At 36.4% G+C, this 15,491-nt stretch overlaps 1 protein-coding gene across 7 annotated transcripts in view; it reads right to left on the bottom strand.

The window, feature by feature from the left end:
* DPP10 (dipeptidyl peptidase like 10) overlaps nucleotides 1-15,491 on the bottom strand; it is a 691,476-nt gene that overhangs the window by 50,218 nt on the left and 625,767 nt on the right. For all 7 annotated transcript variants that reach the window (XM_073884902.1, XM_073884889.1, XM_025857215.2 and 4 more), the window contains 4 exons: nucleotides 15,376-15,467; nucleotides 14,955-15,002; nucleotides 11,838-11,959; nucleotides 10,491-10,538 (listed from right to left, as the gene is read on the bottom strand). In XM_073884902.1, the coding sequence (XP_073741003.1) occupies nucleotides 10,491-10,538; nucleotides 11,838-11,959; nucleotides 14,955-15,002; nucleotides 15,376-15,467 (310 nt within the window). The remainder of the gene's footprint in view (nucleotides 1-10,490; nucleotides 10,539-11,837; nucleotides 11,960-14,954; nucleotides 15,003-15,375; nucleotides 15,468-15,491) is intronic.

Below are 15,491 nucleotides of genomic sequence, written 5' to 3'. Positions count from 1 at the left end.
TTCATTAAATCTGTAGATTCCTTTGGGTTGTATGGACATTTTAACAATATTTGTCCTTCCAATCCATGAGCATGGAATATCTTTCCATTTCTTTGTGTCCTCTTCAATTTCTTTCATCAGTGTTTTTTGGTTTTCAGAGTATAGGTGTTTCACGCCCTTGGTTCATTTTATTCCTATGAATTTTATAATTTTTGGTACATTTTTAAATGGGACTGTTTAATTTTTTTTTGCTGCTTTATTATTGGTGTATAGAAATGGAACAGATTTCTGTATATTGACTTTCTGTCCTGCAACCTTAAATTCATTTATCAGCTCTAGTAGTTTTGGGTGGAGTATTGGGTTTTCTATATATAGTATGTCATCTGCAAATAGTGAATGTTTTACTTATTCCTTACCAATTTGGATGTTTCTCATTTCTTTTTGTCTGATACCTGTAGCTAGGATTTCCAGTATTATGTTGAATTAAAGTGGTGAGAGTGGATATCTCTGTCTTGTTCCTGATCTTAAAGAAACTGCTCTCAGTCTTCCATCACTGAGGGTGATGTTAGCTGTGGGTTTTTCATATAAGGCCTTTATTATGTTCAGGTATATGTTCTTTAAAACCTACCTCATTGAGGGTTTCTATCATGTTGTACTTTGTCAAATGCTTTTTCTGCATCTATTGAAATGAGGATATGGCTTTTATCCTTTATCTCTGTGATATGATATATCACATTGATTGCTTTGTGATGAACTACCCATGCATCCTAGCAATAAAACCCACTTGATCATAGTGAATGATTTTTTTAATGTATTATTGGATTTGGTTGGCTGGTATTTTGTTGAGCATTTTGGCATCTATGTTCATCAGTGATATTGGCCTGTAGTTCTTTTTTTGTAGTGTCTTTATCTAGTTTTGGTGTCAGGGTAATGCTAGCCTCATGGAATGAAGCTAGGCAGATTTCCTTCCTCTTCTGTTTTTTGGAATAGTTTGAGAAGAATAGGTATTAATTCTTCTTTAAGTGTTCAGTAGAACTCACCTGTGAAGCCATCTGGTCCAGGACTTTTGTTTGTTAGGAGTTTTTTGATTAGTGATTCAATTTCATTGCTGGTTTTTGGTCTGTTCAAATTTTCAATTTCTTCCTGATGCAGTTTTGGGAGGTTATATGTTTCTTGGAATTTATCTATTTCTTCTAGGTTGTCCAATTTGTTAGCATATAATCATTCTCTTATAATCCTTTTTCTATCTGTATCAGTAGTTATTTCTCCTCTTTCATTTCTGATTTTCTTTGAGTCCTCTCTCACTTTCTCAATTTATTTGCTTACTGATTTATTGATTGTGATGAGTACTGCTATAGGTTTGTCAGTTTTGTTTTTTTTTTAAGATTTTATTTATTTGACAGAGAGAGAGACAGTGAGAGAGGGAACACAAGCAGGGGGAGTGGGAGAAGGAGAAGCAGGCTTCCTGCGGAGTAGGGAGCCCAATGCAGGGCTCCATCCCAGGACCCTGGGATCATGACCTGAGCTGAAGGCAGATGCTTAATGACTGAGCCACCCAGGCGCCCCAGGTTTGTCAATTTTGTTAATCATTTCAAAGAACTAGCTCCTGGGAAACTCTTTATATCTCCTTCTAGTCTAAATGATAGCCTTGCTGGATACAGCTTTTTTTTTTTTTTTTTTTTTGCATATTTTTTTTTCCTTTCAACATTTTGAACATAACCTGTCTCACTCCCCTCTGACCTGCAAAGTTTCTTGCTGAAAAATCAGCTGATAGCCTTATGGGGTTTTTCTTGTATATATGTTTTCTTTTCTATATAATTGTTTTCTTTTCTCTTGCCTTTTTTTTTTCCTCTTACTGCTTTTAATATTCTCTTTATTGCTACTTTTTGCCATTTCAATTACTTTTTGTCTTGCTGTGGACCTTCTTGGATTTAGTTCAGAGAGGGGGCTCTCTGTGCCTCTTGGATCTGGATGTCTATTTCCTTCCCTAGATATGGGAGGTTTTCGGCTATTTCTTCACATAAATTTTCTGTACCTTTTCTCTCTCTCTTCTCCTGGAATCCCAATAATGTGAATGCTGTTACACTTGATTTAAATCTATTCTTGTTTTGTATACCTTTTTTCTCTCATATGCTTAGTTTGATTGCTTTCAGTTACTCTGTCCTCCAGGTCACTGATCCATTCTTCTTCCTGTAGTCTACTAATTTCCATCTAGTGTATTTTTAATTTCATTTATTGAGTTCATATCTGATTGTATTTTTTCTGTGTTTTCTTTGTTAAGTTTCTCAATGATGTCCTCTACTCTTTTCTCAGGTCCAGTAAATATCTTTATGATCATTACTTTAAATTCTCTATCAGGCATATTACTTGTGTCTATTTCAGTTAGATCATTTGCTATGATTTTGTCCTTTTATTTATGACCTACTTCCTTTTCTCATTTTGTCTAAATCTTTACGTCTGTTTCTGTATGCTAGGAAAGTCAGCTATGCCTCCTGCCTTATGAAGGAGAGGTCCTGTAATGCAGTGTCCCCAGTTCACCAGAACCTGGCACTTGAGGGGTGATTCCTATGTGTGTTGCGTATGCCCTGCTGTTGTGGCTGAGTTGCTTTTTCCTTCAGTGCAGTCATCTGCAATGGCTTTCTTTGCCTGTTGTGGGCAGTGCTTGGTCTCTTTTGTGTTAGTGGGCCAGTCTTGGGCTGCCTTGGGCTTCAGTTGTGTCAGACCAACCATTCGCCAGAGATAACAGTAGCACCAAACTGCAGGATGCTTTACCTGTTTTGTCCCCCTGAGAAGCTTTCATTGGTGGGCAGGGCCTGCAGTCAGACCAGCTGTCTGTCCCTTGCCCACTGCTGGGGCCACAGGTGGAGTGGTGTGTGTGGTTATCTTCCCCTCTCCCTGTGCCACTTCGGAGTGGTGCTGGCCCCTGTTGGGGTGCTTGCACATTGCTAGGCTTGTGGCACCTCTTTGGAAGGGCTCTGGCTAAGAGCATTTTGTAGGGGTTGACTCTGCGAAGGGCAAGGGTCCACAAACTGTGTGGGGGAGGGGACCTGCATTCACTAAGACGAAGGCCAACCTGGCTGGAGACGGCAGATCTGAAGTGCAGGGGGTGAGGGAGGTGCAGGGCATGCAGTGTTATCAAGGAGGGAGTACCTGGGCTTCTCTGATTCCTGCAGGTGGCCCTGTGTTTATGCTGGTAGGTGGGAGTAGGTAATGGTGTCCACCAGCTCTTTTGTTTCTGAAGAAACTCTCAAGGATCCCTGACCTTCCGTCACACTCATGAGATTAGTGAAGCACGCTCCCTTCTGCATGCCCCAGGCATTTTTCAAACTGCAGCAGCTATGCGGGCTGTTTGTTATGCTGTCTCTTTAAGGGCGGGGACTGATTTCTCTTGCCCTCCAGGCTTTCCCAGAGCTGAGCCCAATCATTTTTATAGTTTCAGGTTTTGAGTCCCATTGGTTCTAAGAACTCATGAAATTCAGCCCCTCCGGCTTTCAAAGCCACGTGTGTGGAGAGTGCACACAGGGAAGACAAATTCTCCTGTGTGAGAGTGTCTCTTTCCCCTCTCCATTCCAGCAGCATCCTTCCCTCCCACCCACAGACAGCCCCATGTGTCCCTTTAGTTACGGAATTTGTTCTCCTAGTCTTCCTGTCCTTTTCTGGGTTATTTATACTGATGTGAATGTTACCTAGTTGTATCCCTGAGATGAATTGTGCTTTGGGTTGTCCTATTCTGCCATCTTTTCTGGAATTCTTCCATCATCATCTTAAAGATTTTGCTCTTTTTTTTTTTCTTTCTTTTCACTTCCTTTCTTTTTTTTTTTTTCCTGATGAGACCTTCGCAGTAATTCTTGCCTTCACTACCATGTATGTAATGTGTGGATATATAGGTGTCCTTTTATTTTTGATGATTTAAGGTTTAATTTGTTTTGTTTTTAAATCACCTTTTCTATTGGGATACATCTTGCTTAAGGTTTGTTGAGCAATTCTATACTTTTCATCTTATTTGGATTTGGCCATTTCATCAAATATTTCTTACGCGCCTCCCCTTTTGATTCTAGTTAAAAACATCATATATATATGATGGCCTGCATTATACTATATATAATATAAAGTATTTTATATATATATAACAAAGTATTTTATATATATATATATGCCTACATTAACTTAGGCTCTGTTCATTTCTTTCTTTTTCTTTCTATATCTGGAAGTTTCTACTGCTGATGTTTCAAGTTCACTGATCTGTTTTCTGCAGTGTCTAATTTGCTTTAGGTATTTTCCAGTGAAGTTTTTATTTCAGATATATTTTTTTAAGGATTTGTTTATTTATTTGTTAGGAGAGAGAGCATATGCAGGGGGAGGGGCAGGCAGAGGGAGAAGCAGACTCCCTGCTGAGCAAGGAACCCAGTGCAGGACTCAATCCCAGGACGCTGGGATCATGACCTGAGTGGAAGGCAGATGCTTAACCGACTGCACCACCCAGGCATCCCAATTTTAGATATTGTAAGTTCATGAAGTTCCTTTAAAAAATATCCCATCTATATTCACACTGTATTCATTTTTTCTTGACTTTCAAAATCATATTTACAATAGCTGGTTTATTGTATTTGTCAGAAGGTTCCATCTCTCTCATTTCTGAGTCTGTCTATTCACAGTAGCTTTTTTCCCCAGTTATGAGTCACATTTTCTAGCTTCCTCACACACCCAGTAATGTTTTACTGGATTCTGACCATTGTGATATTGACAGTGTTTTGGATTTTGTTCCGTTATTTTGGAAGTTGTTGGACTTTGTTCCAGCAGGTTCTTTGCAGGCAGCTAAATCATTTCAGTACTTTTATTTTTTTATTATTTTTTAAAGATTTTTATTTATTTATTTGAGAGAGAGAGAATGAGAGATAGCACAAGAGGGAAGAGGGTCAGAGGGAGAAGCAGACGCCCTGCTGAACAGGAAGCCCGATGCGGGACTCCATCCCAGGACTCCAGGATCATGACCTGAGCTGAAGGCAGTCACTTAACCAACTCAGCCACCCAGGCGCCCCTTCAGTACTTTTAAAAATATCTTATTTAGTGTAGGTTTGGGTGATCTCTGCTGTGTGGCTAGGGTAGCTCTACTACGAAAGCATGACTCTTGTGGGCTGTCTCCTACACATTCCAGTATTCTGCCTGATTGGCACTTTTAGCACATGCCAGTGCTTTTTAAGCTCTGTCCTTTCCCAGATACGTGCTCAGCCAGGGATTTTCTGCAGTAGACTCAAGATGATCCCCTGAAGCCCTATGAAGATTTCTCCATTTCTCCTCCTCTTCTCCAGTGTATTTGTCCATGTTCTCAACGTTCCAAAATCTTCAACCTTTCTGAACTCCAATGTCTGTCCTCATTCTAAGATACCATTACACTCTTCTTGGATTGTTCTTCATTGCGCTGAGGTTCAGAAAATGATTGCAGCCAGAAAGCCAGGGCAATTACAACATTAATCTCACTTGTCTCCCTCCTTCCAGGGATCAAAGTCCTACCTTGACTATTGTCACATGTCTGAAAATTGTTTTTATATATTTTATCCAGTTTTTCTCTTTTCCTTCCCCCCCCCTTCCTTTCTGGCAACAGGCTGTTTCTACTTTCAGTTACTTCATGGCCAGAATACAAATTTATTTTTTAATTGCCAGTGGTTTATCGTTGATACTTTACTGTTAAATCCAAACTCCTTAGAGTAAAACATAAGACTTTTATGACCTGTCTTCAGCTTGCCCCTATTGCCTATATCCTTTTGCTTTTTTTCTTAAATGTTTTGTTCCAGCCATATGGGCCAACCTTTATCTTGCATGTTTGAATATTTTCATGTCTTCATGTTAGTATGTTCACATTCTTTTGCCTTTCTGCTGACTTGCTGTCTTGGAATTATGTCCACTTCTGTCAGAGAAATTACATTCTATTGGAACCATTTAACTTTGTTTCCTGCACTGTACTCTGAGCTCCACATGTGATTTCAGGCACATCAGACCACATCTCTTGTAAATAAGTGTCATTTGTTACAATACAGATTTGGGAAATTAGATGTTCTCAGAGGTTTATTCTATCCCTAAAATGTAAGAAGTTTCAGATTATCTAAAGAGCATATTTTCAAGGAAGCTATTGTAAACATTCAGTTATAAAATTTAAAATGTGAATACCTAAACTCTGTATACTTTCATCAAAGATTCAGCATTTATAACCTAAGAACTATCATAAAAATGCACTTAATTGTGGATAAAACCATTTGTTTTGTATTTAGAGGAAGCCAGTGTCACCTGATATTTACTCACTACAATAGGACAGCTTTTTGAATAAATCTTAATAAATTTTTACCTTTATACCTCTACAGATCATCTTATTATTTTTTCAATGAACAATAGTTTTTATTGTAATAAAATGACTAATTGACAGTTTAATAAATGGATACAGCCAGAGGCACCAATATGAGTATAATATACTAATAATTTCTCATGGTTTCTCTTAATTATCAAATGTCAGTGGTAAAAAATAAACCTAATTACATGACTTTAGGGGCAGTTGAGAAACTTTTACTTCTAAATCAAAGGCTACTCATTTATTCATGGGGAAAAAAAATCCATGGTCACAGGGAAATAAGTTCTATTTAAGGAAAAGAAATATAGGAAATAGTAAAGCCATTTTTGAAAATATTAAGAGCAGTTTTTTTTTCATGATAAATTCGCAAAACATGTAATACAGTTTTTTTGGTGAAATAGTTTGAAGAGGAAGAAATGTTAAGACACGGTTTTAAGCATGGGATTGAAAAGAGAAGAAAATGAAAACAAAACCGGGAAGAAGAAAGGGAGAGATAAAGTAGAAGAGAAATAAAGAGGGATGAGAACAAGAGCTGGGATGGAGAAAAAGGAAACAAGCATATACGCAAAATTAAGGAGAAAGACAGTGGTAATGATATGAGACAAAGGACTTTTGAAATATCAGCTAAATAAACTTTTGCATATTTATACCTTAACTCACTGAGCACTTTAATGAAGAGCTTCTTTTTCATTATAAAAGTAATATATGAAAAAAAAATATTTGTTCACTGTAGAACATGAGGCAAATATTCAAGAAGAAAGAACAAAAATCGCCTGGAAGGCTGCTAGCCAAAGGCAGGAATTTCAACATTTTTGAGTATTATTTTCTTAAATTTTTAGATGCATTTTCAAACAGCTCTGTTAGAGTGGCATAAACATTTGGACTCCTTAATCACTTGGAACTATAGCTTAAACATTTTTGAACTTTTGTAAACATTTTTATTTTTAATCCTAGTAGGAAACTGATGGTCTAAGAACTATTTACAAATATATGAACAATGGGCGGAAGTTCGTAAGGGGCAGTCTAGTAATCCAGGGCTTAGGACTGTGGCTAGGCCTGCAGGTCAAGGGCAGTGAGCAGCAATAGGTCTGTGAGCGATCCATGGTGACCTTCAGCTAGGAGTCCTGGCAATCTTGGGTAATTCCACAGTGATAAGTAGCCCTGGAAATACAGATACTCCAAAACTACTTTGCTGCCTGTCTTCAGTCACCGATGGGATTCACTTCAGCTAGAATCTAACTGGTAGCCAAATGGTAACAGAACCTAAGTCATCTGTATAGATTACTTTCTGGGCAGAAACCAAAGGGGGAAAAAACTGAGATCCAGTGGTTCTGGAGGGACAAATGGAAGATATTCAGGGCACTAATTAATATTCCATTAAAGTTCATTTACAAATCCCCCTCTTTTATTTTATTATTGTCAATAGTGCTATTAGATTTTCTATATTTAGAATTACTTCCTCAGTAAAAACCATTAAGAGGAAACATACCAGGTACATAGGTATACAGGATTTATGACATTTTTTCTAAGAGATTGCAACAATTTATATTTCTACCTGCAAGTTATGAGAGCCTTACTATATCCTTCTTAGCAATGTAAATTTTTTGATGCTGTTGTTTGGCAAATTACATGGCAGTGTTTTACTCTGCATTTCTTTGATAACTATTGGGTTTAAAGGTGTCCATGTTTGTTAAATATTTTCATTTTTCTCTTTTAGATTTTCTTTTCATACCTATTCTATTTCATGTGGCCCCCAAATGTGTTACAATTAATTCATTAATGTAACAAAGATTAATCCAAGATCCATTAACCAAAAGATTTACTTGAAACTGAATATAAGTTTTTGAATAGCACCTGACCACTGCTCACTTTTTTTTGTTGATGCTGAGATGATCATAATTGACTTATAAATGGGAAAATTAGATTTCATTTATAGAAAAATATTTCATTATTTGCCACAGAAATTACTAGGAAACAACATTGCCTTGTAACTAACAATAGAATAAAGGTAATTAAAATTGGATTGGAAATTTAAGAAAAATTATTTTGGCAGAATATGCAGTATAACACAAATAGTTCCCATTTATTCAGTGCATCCTATGTTGCAAATATATCTCATCTTCATAGAAAATTCATTTGCTAATTTGCCTACAAGGAAATTGGTCCTATGAGAGATTAATTTGTTTCAGGTCTCAAAAAATGTATATAATGAACTCATTTTATATATACTGATTTTTAATCTATAAAATTCAACCTATTTTATCCAATATACTGTTTTATTATTGTTATCGTTATTGTGTTAATACTAAACAGATTTAATTTAACCTCTTTAAGGTTTATACTGATAAGTAGAAACTAAACAATGTGCTCACCTATTTCCAACCACACAAAACTCCATTACAAATTTGCACTTTTTTTCATAGAATAAAGAGGAAGTCTCCATATGTTGGTATTTAAAGAATATGAATGAATGGTCTTCCTCTGTTCTCTAAAAATAATACAGATGTGGAAGACAAAATCACAATAGAATAAGTTGCCATCATATGGTAGTGATAACGAAGTAGGGAAGCTGGAGGGAATCCATCTTGGAAAGGCTATGTCTCTGCTGTTTTTCTGCTAGGCCGAATTTCTATATTTTGCCTCTGAACAAGCCAAAGAAGCTATGTTCCACTTCAAGGGGAAAGCAAGAGCGTGAATCATTCTCTTGAGTTTTTTCCTAGGCCCCAAGCATGTAACAACATCTAAGAAGAGCTGGATACCAAACATGTTCCAGAACGTTAGCTTCAAAGAAACTTCTGACACTGGCATCAATACCTCCTACCTTCGATGATTCATGAAATAACACCTGTTACTCGCCTCTCATCACCTTAGATTGGACCCTACCCTGGATTCCTAAAGGAACACGTACCCTAGATCCTTTTCTAATATAAACTGCTAGCCCCAAGCACTGATGAGACTCATTCTCCTTTCTGAGTCTCCTAGACACTCTGTCTGCTGTTCTTAAACTGTTTTCACTTTCTCCAACTCACATTTGATTTCTATCCTGTGTGAAGCCAAGGACCCTCTTAGCTGGTCCTGTAGGAACCGCCCCCCTCCAACCTGCCTTCATCAGTTACAAATCCTATTCAGGAGTCAGACTATTCATATGATTCCTGGCTCAGCTACCTATTAGGATGAATTAAGCATGTTATTTTACCTCCCTGTGACTCAGTTTCCTCATCTTTAAAAGAAGATAATGAAATTAACTATGTCAGGGGGTGTTCTGAGGATTAAGTTCATAAATATAAGCCTAATTTATTAGGTCATAGTAGCCTAATGTAAATCATTAGAACATTAAGAGTATTGATTGAATAAAATTGAAAGAAGGCAAAGAAACGCAGGAAGAAAGGAAGGCGGGAAGCAATCTGGCTAGTCATTTTTAAGATTACCTCAACCACAAAGAATCGTGTGAAAAGTTGCCAGAAATCTGAGCACTCACAAAATTTTATTTTAGGTAATATGGAAAAACACAATATCTAATAAATTAAATATTTGAAAATCAAAAAAAAAAAAAAAAAGATTACCTCAACCACGCATTTACTTACATACTCTACTGTAATTTCATAAACACATTGACCATATTTTACTAGCAATGTCCACCCGACCTTGGTTATATTGCTTGATAGAGTAGGTGCTCACTTAATAGATGAACAGTTAAATACATAAAAGAATAAATGAATAGATAAAACCAGGAAGCCCTGGATATCTGGACCAAATAGGATAGTAAAAATATAAAATAACATACTTCTCCTATTTTTCCCAAAAGTACACAAAAAGCATCGAAGGGATAATCTATATGAGACCAAGGAAAAAAATGGGCCAGAGCAGTAAGGGGCCAGGAGGCTGAAGTGTACCTAAATGAGCCTCATCAACCAGTCCTCATTCAGTTTAGATATAGTAGATACCCTGTTCCAGGCATGTAAGATCCAATTCCAGCTGTAACTTAGCTCAAACCACTTGCTTTATGGTTTCTCTTACATAAACAAAGTCAAATTGATGGTACCTACACATCTCTCTCCATTTTGGAAACTCCTTTGAAAAAGGTTTTATAAGAGTGTAACATTCAGAAGAAGTAATACCCAAGACCAGTGCCTGCCATGACTGTCCCACATTGTCATGTTTGTATACTTACTTGCTGGATTTTCCGTGCTATGTAGACTGATCACTGGGACACCTGGGCCTGGATTTTAAAAACATGCATATAAATATGTATAAATATTTTAAAGACATCTAAGTGATAATTATTGGAAAGGCTACATGACAGTTTTTTCCAAAATGAAGCATTTCATAGTTAAAACATAATGAAACAGAAACCAGATAACTAGATTTCATTCCTATCTATGGACATTTTATTCAGAAAAGAACATACGGGGAAAGAAACCATTTGCAAAGATTGTTAAGATTTCCCCTTCTCCAAAATGCCCTGTCCTTCTATAATTCTATGGTACCCAGTTTTACGCTCCTTACTCTCTTTCACTAGTCTTTTATAGAGCAGTCACTGATGTCCAGAAAGCTGATTCATGACCCTGTGGCCCCTCACTAGTTCATCCAAGATTAAGTTCTATTTACCACTCAATCAAGGAAGAATACATGCATAATAGAAATATCCATAAGATAAAAAATTGGTTCTAATTATATATTAATTTAAAAAACATTAACTGGAATCAAATATTTCAAATATGCTAGTTAAGTGTAACCGTAAGATGTTACCTTGAAACTTCACTCCTCTAAGGAACTGTATCTAGAGGTCTAATGGTTTTTCCCTGGTATCAAACAAGAACTTTTTTGATATCAAGAAAAAACTAAGAAGAGCAAGGGTTGATCTATTCCTCAGGGTGGTGTCTTAAAACAGGACAGCTTCAGGGACTCACTGGGGCAAGAGCAGTCAGTCCATTACATTATAAGGGATACAGGGCTTCCATTTCATTCTGGGAGATATAGTGTCTAAGGAGCAGTGATTCCTATTAGTATAACCTAGATTAAACTATGCTAATATAGAAGATATATATATATGTGTGTGTGTGTGTGTGTGTGTGTGTATTTTTACCAGCTAGAAGTAATTGGGGTGAATGTAATCTCTTAAAATTAAAGGGTGCTAGACCCAGGCAATTAAATTTCTGTAGATACTAAATCTCTTAACAACCAAGCCATTATTTTAATAAGAGGACTGTTTTTTTTTCTAAGGACTAGGTAAATTATTCTATTGTTATAGCATGACTTTGCTGATGTAAATGTTTATTCACTTTTTTAAAAGTATCACACTCAAACAGCCTTTATTGATCATGAGTAAATGTTGACTCCCAATTTTGTTTTCTAAATGAAATTCATACAATTCATACCTCAGTAAATTCATAATTTATAACTTAACCATTACATACATTTAGAATATTAAATTCTATTCATATAGCTAGAGAATAATAGTTACTCATGATAGTAATAGATACTGATCAAATAAATTTCATCAGAAATCAAGTATTACCTTTACAGAGTAATAAGAAATGTTGATTCATAGGACTAAAATTGGCATCAAAATATGTACATTGTTCTTTCATAAAATTACATGAAATGCATTGACGATTCAGTAGTCCTTCAGTAGAGGCACTGGGGAAAGAAAAAAAATTAGAAATGGTACTTTTCCAGGTACATGAATGTGTGGCATCAGTATTTAAATATTGATATAAACTGAAGAGCTCCAGCATTACTTACATGGCAGTTCCTTGTAAATGATGACTTACTGTATAAATGCAAAGTCAGTTTCCATTACTAATGTTAAGACATACACATTTTTCTTCTCTGTAATAAAATTAAAATCATGTATGCCTATATGTATATAAAATATATGTATGTATGTATGCATGTTTATAAATAAAGGAACTGATTTCCACAGGACTCAATGTAATTTATTCTAACCTGCCTTTTCTCTATAGATATTTCTTTATAAAGCTGTAAAAGGACTTGCCCACAGAGACTAGCATAAACTCACCATCAATAAATATTAGTTGAAAGAACCAATACATGTTTTCAGAAGCTACACAAAGAACCAAGCTCATTAAACAGTAGAATTTGATATCAGTGTCAAATTTTTCCCACTAAATAGATGTACTGAAAATACTTGCTTTAAATACTTGACTGAAATTTTTCGTAAAGTTATTTTTGTATGATAATATAATGTTAATGATCATACATACGTTGAGACATCAGGGAGGTAGGTAAAAAGAAAAGCAATCATCTATTTTACAAAGATGCTTAGGGTTAGAATGAGATATTTACTCAAGGTTAAGTTTCCTATACAGAATCATTTTATAAAGATGAATCATAAATTATTCCAACAGATGAAAATAGTGGTGAAGCTGTATCTTAATTTCATTTAGAAATGAAACATGACTTTGGCTATACATTTGTAAATGAATCCTCGTCATTTTGATGTGCAGTAGGCTGCATACACAGGGATAGGAACAGATGTATTGACATGGGCAAGAGAAGCACCAGAAGTAATTGAGGATCAATGTTAAGTATAGTTCATAAACTCACAATTTCACATGTGAAACATTCTGAGCTCATTATAACCCAAAATTCTCCTTCACTGGTCAAGGCAATTAATATAAACTAAGCACTTAAACACATTAACCAGTTTCACCTTTACGATAACTTACACGATAGTCATACCTAATATTTTCTCTTTAAAATTGCTATGTGTGTATATATACCTTCACACACACACCATAGCATTTGCCATTTTAATCATTTTTAAGTATATAGATCAATATCATTAATTCTATTCAGCGTTGTGTAACAATCTCTAGAGAGGCTAAGAATGCATGCCAGTTGTCCACAGCTACTTAAATGACATAACTGGAATTTAAAACCCTTTTCTCCCTCTACTCCTTCATATATTTTTTCAGATTCAAGTTCCCCAAAATTTATTGGTAGTTTCTCATTATTTAAATAGATTATTTAGAAATTACTGAAATAAATGCATATTTTGAGATAAAATTCTAAACTGACCATGGCAGCAGTTGTGATTCTTCAGGGGTATCTCATCCCATAAATTTAGTCAACCAATGATTATTTTTATGACCTGGACGAGACAATGATTGAGTTTTCTGGGTTAAACACTAACGTAATCTTAACAGTCAAGCCAACTGGCCTTTCCTAAGCTATTTAAGGGGAAATTTATTGGTACTGTTCGGCCTCGGTCACTAGAAAGCAAAGACAAGCACCCAAATCTAAGAAGTCATTTTGATTCAAATCACATTTTAGGCTAATAAAGGGAAGAGAGGTTGAGATAGTTCCATTGGCTGAAATTGGCCAAGTCCAGTCTTCTGACACTGTCCCTTTTTAAGAATTTCATAAAATGAGAGAAATAAAACCTTGATCAAGTAGTTTCAGGACCTTAAAAAAAATGGCTCAGGACTACCAGTACCAACCAGAGTATATGTTTCAAGACAGGCTGCCGGTCACCAAAAAGAAAAAAAAAAAGTAACCAGTACTTTAATCAAGAACTCTAAACTGATTCTAAACTAGAATCAGTCTCTTTAAATAATAGCTCTTCTTCCTTTGGAAGTCATTGAGACTATGGGCTCTGGACGCTAAGAGAAAAACAAACACCCAAAAAACGAACACAGAAATAACATATTGGGAGAGGTGATAAAAATGAAGCATTTGCTTCAGATGAAAGCAATTTATGCATAAATAAGAGTATGTGGTGAATTGGAGTTTAGGGTGCTTTAAACATACATTTTTACCCTCAAAGGAAAGTCTAGGCTACGGTAAGAATCAGTGGTGACACTTCTTCAAACATGATGAATTTCTACTGAGAATATGCCCTGGCAGTTTTGACACTTTAAAAATGGATCAGTGAAATGGAAATTAGAAAGTGTATATAAAGTCTAGAATTAATAAGTTGCTTGCCAGACAAAACTAAAAGTCATTGTTGTGAGGTCCTGGTGAAAGCTTTCCAAGTGAGGAAACATTTTAGTACTAAATAGGTATGACCTTAAGTACCTTCTATGAGTATCACTTTCCCTCTGGGAAAATTGGGCAGATGAAAACATTTCCCATCTACTGCTTTATTTAAGCAATGAGCATTCCTGGCTTCAGTCACAATCTTACTAGGTTTTATACACTATGGGGGCATGGGGGCTGGGGAGAAACACTCCCCTTGACCCACTCTTCTAAGTGTTCACAATGGTTTTGTTTGGGAATAAATGACCAGTGTAGAATATTCATGCACTGAAAATTCAAAATGAGGCTTAGCAGAAGAAAAGTCCACTGAGGAAAATATGTAAATGCCTCTGATGTGGGTAGTTGAGAGAAGCAAGTCTTAAAAAATATATATCTATATATTTTGAGACTGAAAGCAGGTGAGGAAAGAAAGAAAGAAAGATTAAGAAAGAAGGAGCAGCTAGGTGGTCTTCACTTCAGGTCCACCCAACCCTTCAGGCTTGCTAACATGCAGAGCTGAAAGACCGGACCAAGAGTGTGAGGTTTCGCCATGTCAAGAATGAAATTTCAGACTTTTCCATCCTCTCGTGAAGCTGTGCAGAAGGCCACCGAGGACTCAGCATGTTCAGGGCGGTCCGCGCACCTGGCTTACCTGTACAGCTGCCTCCCTCGGGGAGAAGACTCTGTGCTCAGAAAGTAACTGCCCGGGAAAGAAAACAACACAAACATCAGACACAGGTCAGTTTTTACCAGGCTGAGTTTTCACTTGAATTTTCAAACTGTCAAAGAACAGGCAAGAGCTGCTTCAGTATTCAACCACAGAACTTTGCTCCATTTGGGAAACACATCTTTTTGTCGTATCACCCTTTTACGTGATCTCTGCGGGTGTGTGCATGTATCTGGGCAAGCGTGTCTCTGGGCGAAGGACAGGGAGAGTCTTTAAAGAAAAAGTTGCTGTTACGTAGCCAGGTTGTCTGGACTAGGACCACAGTAAGCAAAACATAAATCTGGAAGAAAAGATTGCATTTGACAGCCCAGACTTCCAACCTGACCAGAGAACCAAAAACGCTTACATTTTTTGAGTAGTTTCATCATATGCCAAGATCTTTATCACTTCCCAGTTTCCTGATGTCAGATGCCGCACGGTAATTTGCTCACTTTTACTCTGCAAAGAAATAGAAAATATTGA

Source organism: Callorhinus ursinus, unplaced genomic scaffold (genome assembly GCF_003265705.2).
Source record: "Callorhinus ursinus isolate GAN/ISIS: 27379988/994484 unplaced genomic scaffold, GSC_fseal_2.0 scaffold2, whole genome shotgun sequence".
In the NCBI taxonomy this organism is placed as follows: Eukaryota; Metazoa; Chordata; class Mammalia; order Carnivora; family Otariidae; genus Callorhinus; species Callorhinus ursinus.
Note: the sequence above shows the minus strand (reverse complement) of the source record. Positions and strands in the feature narration are given on the sequence as shown.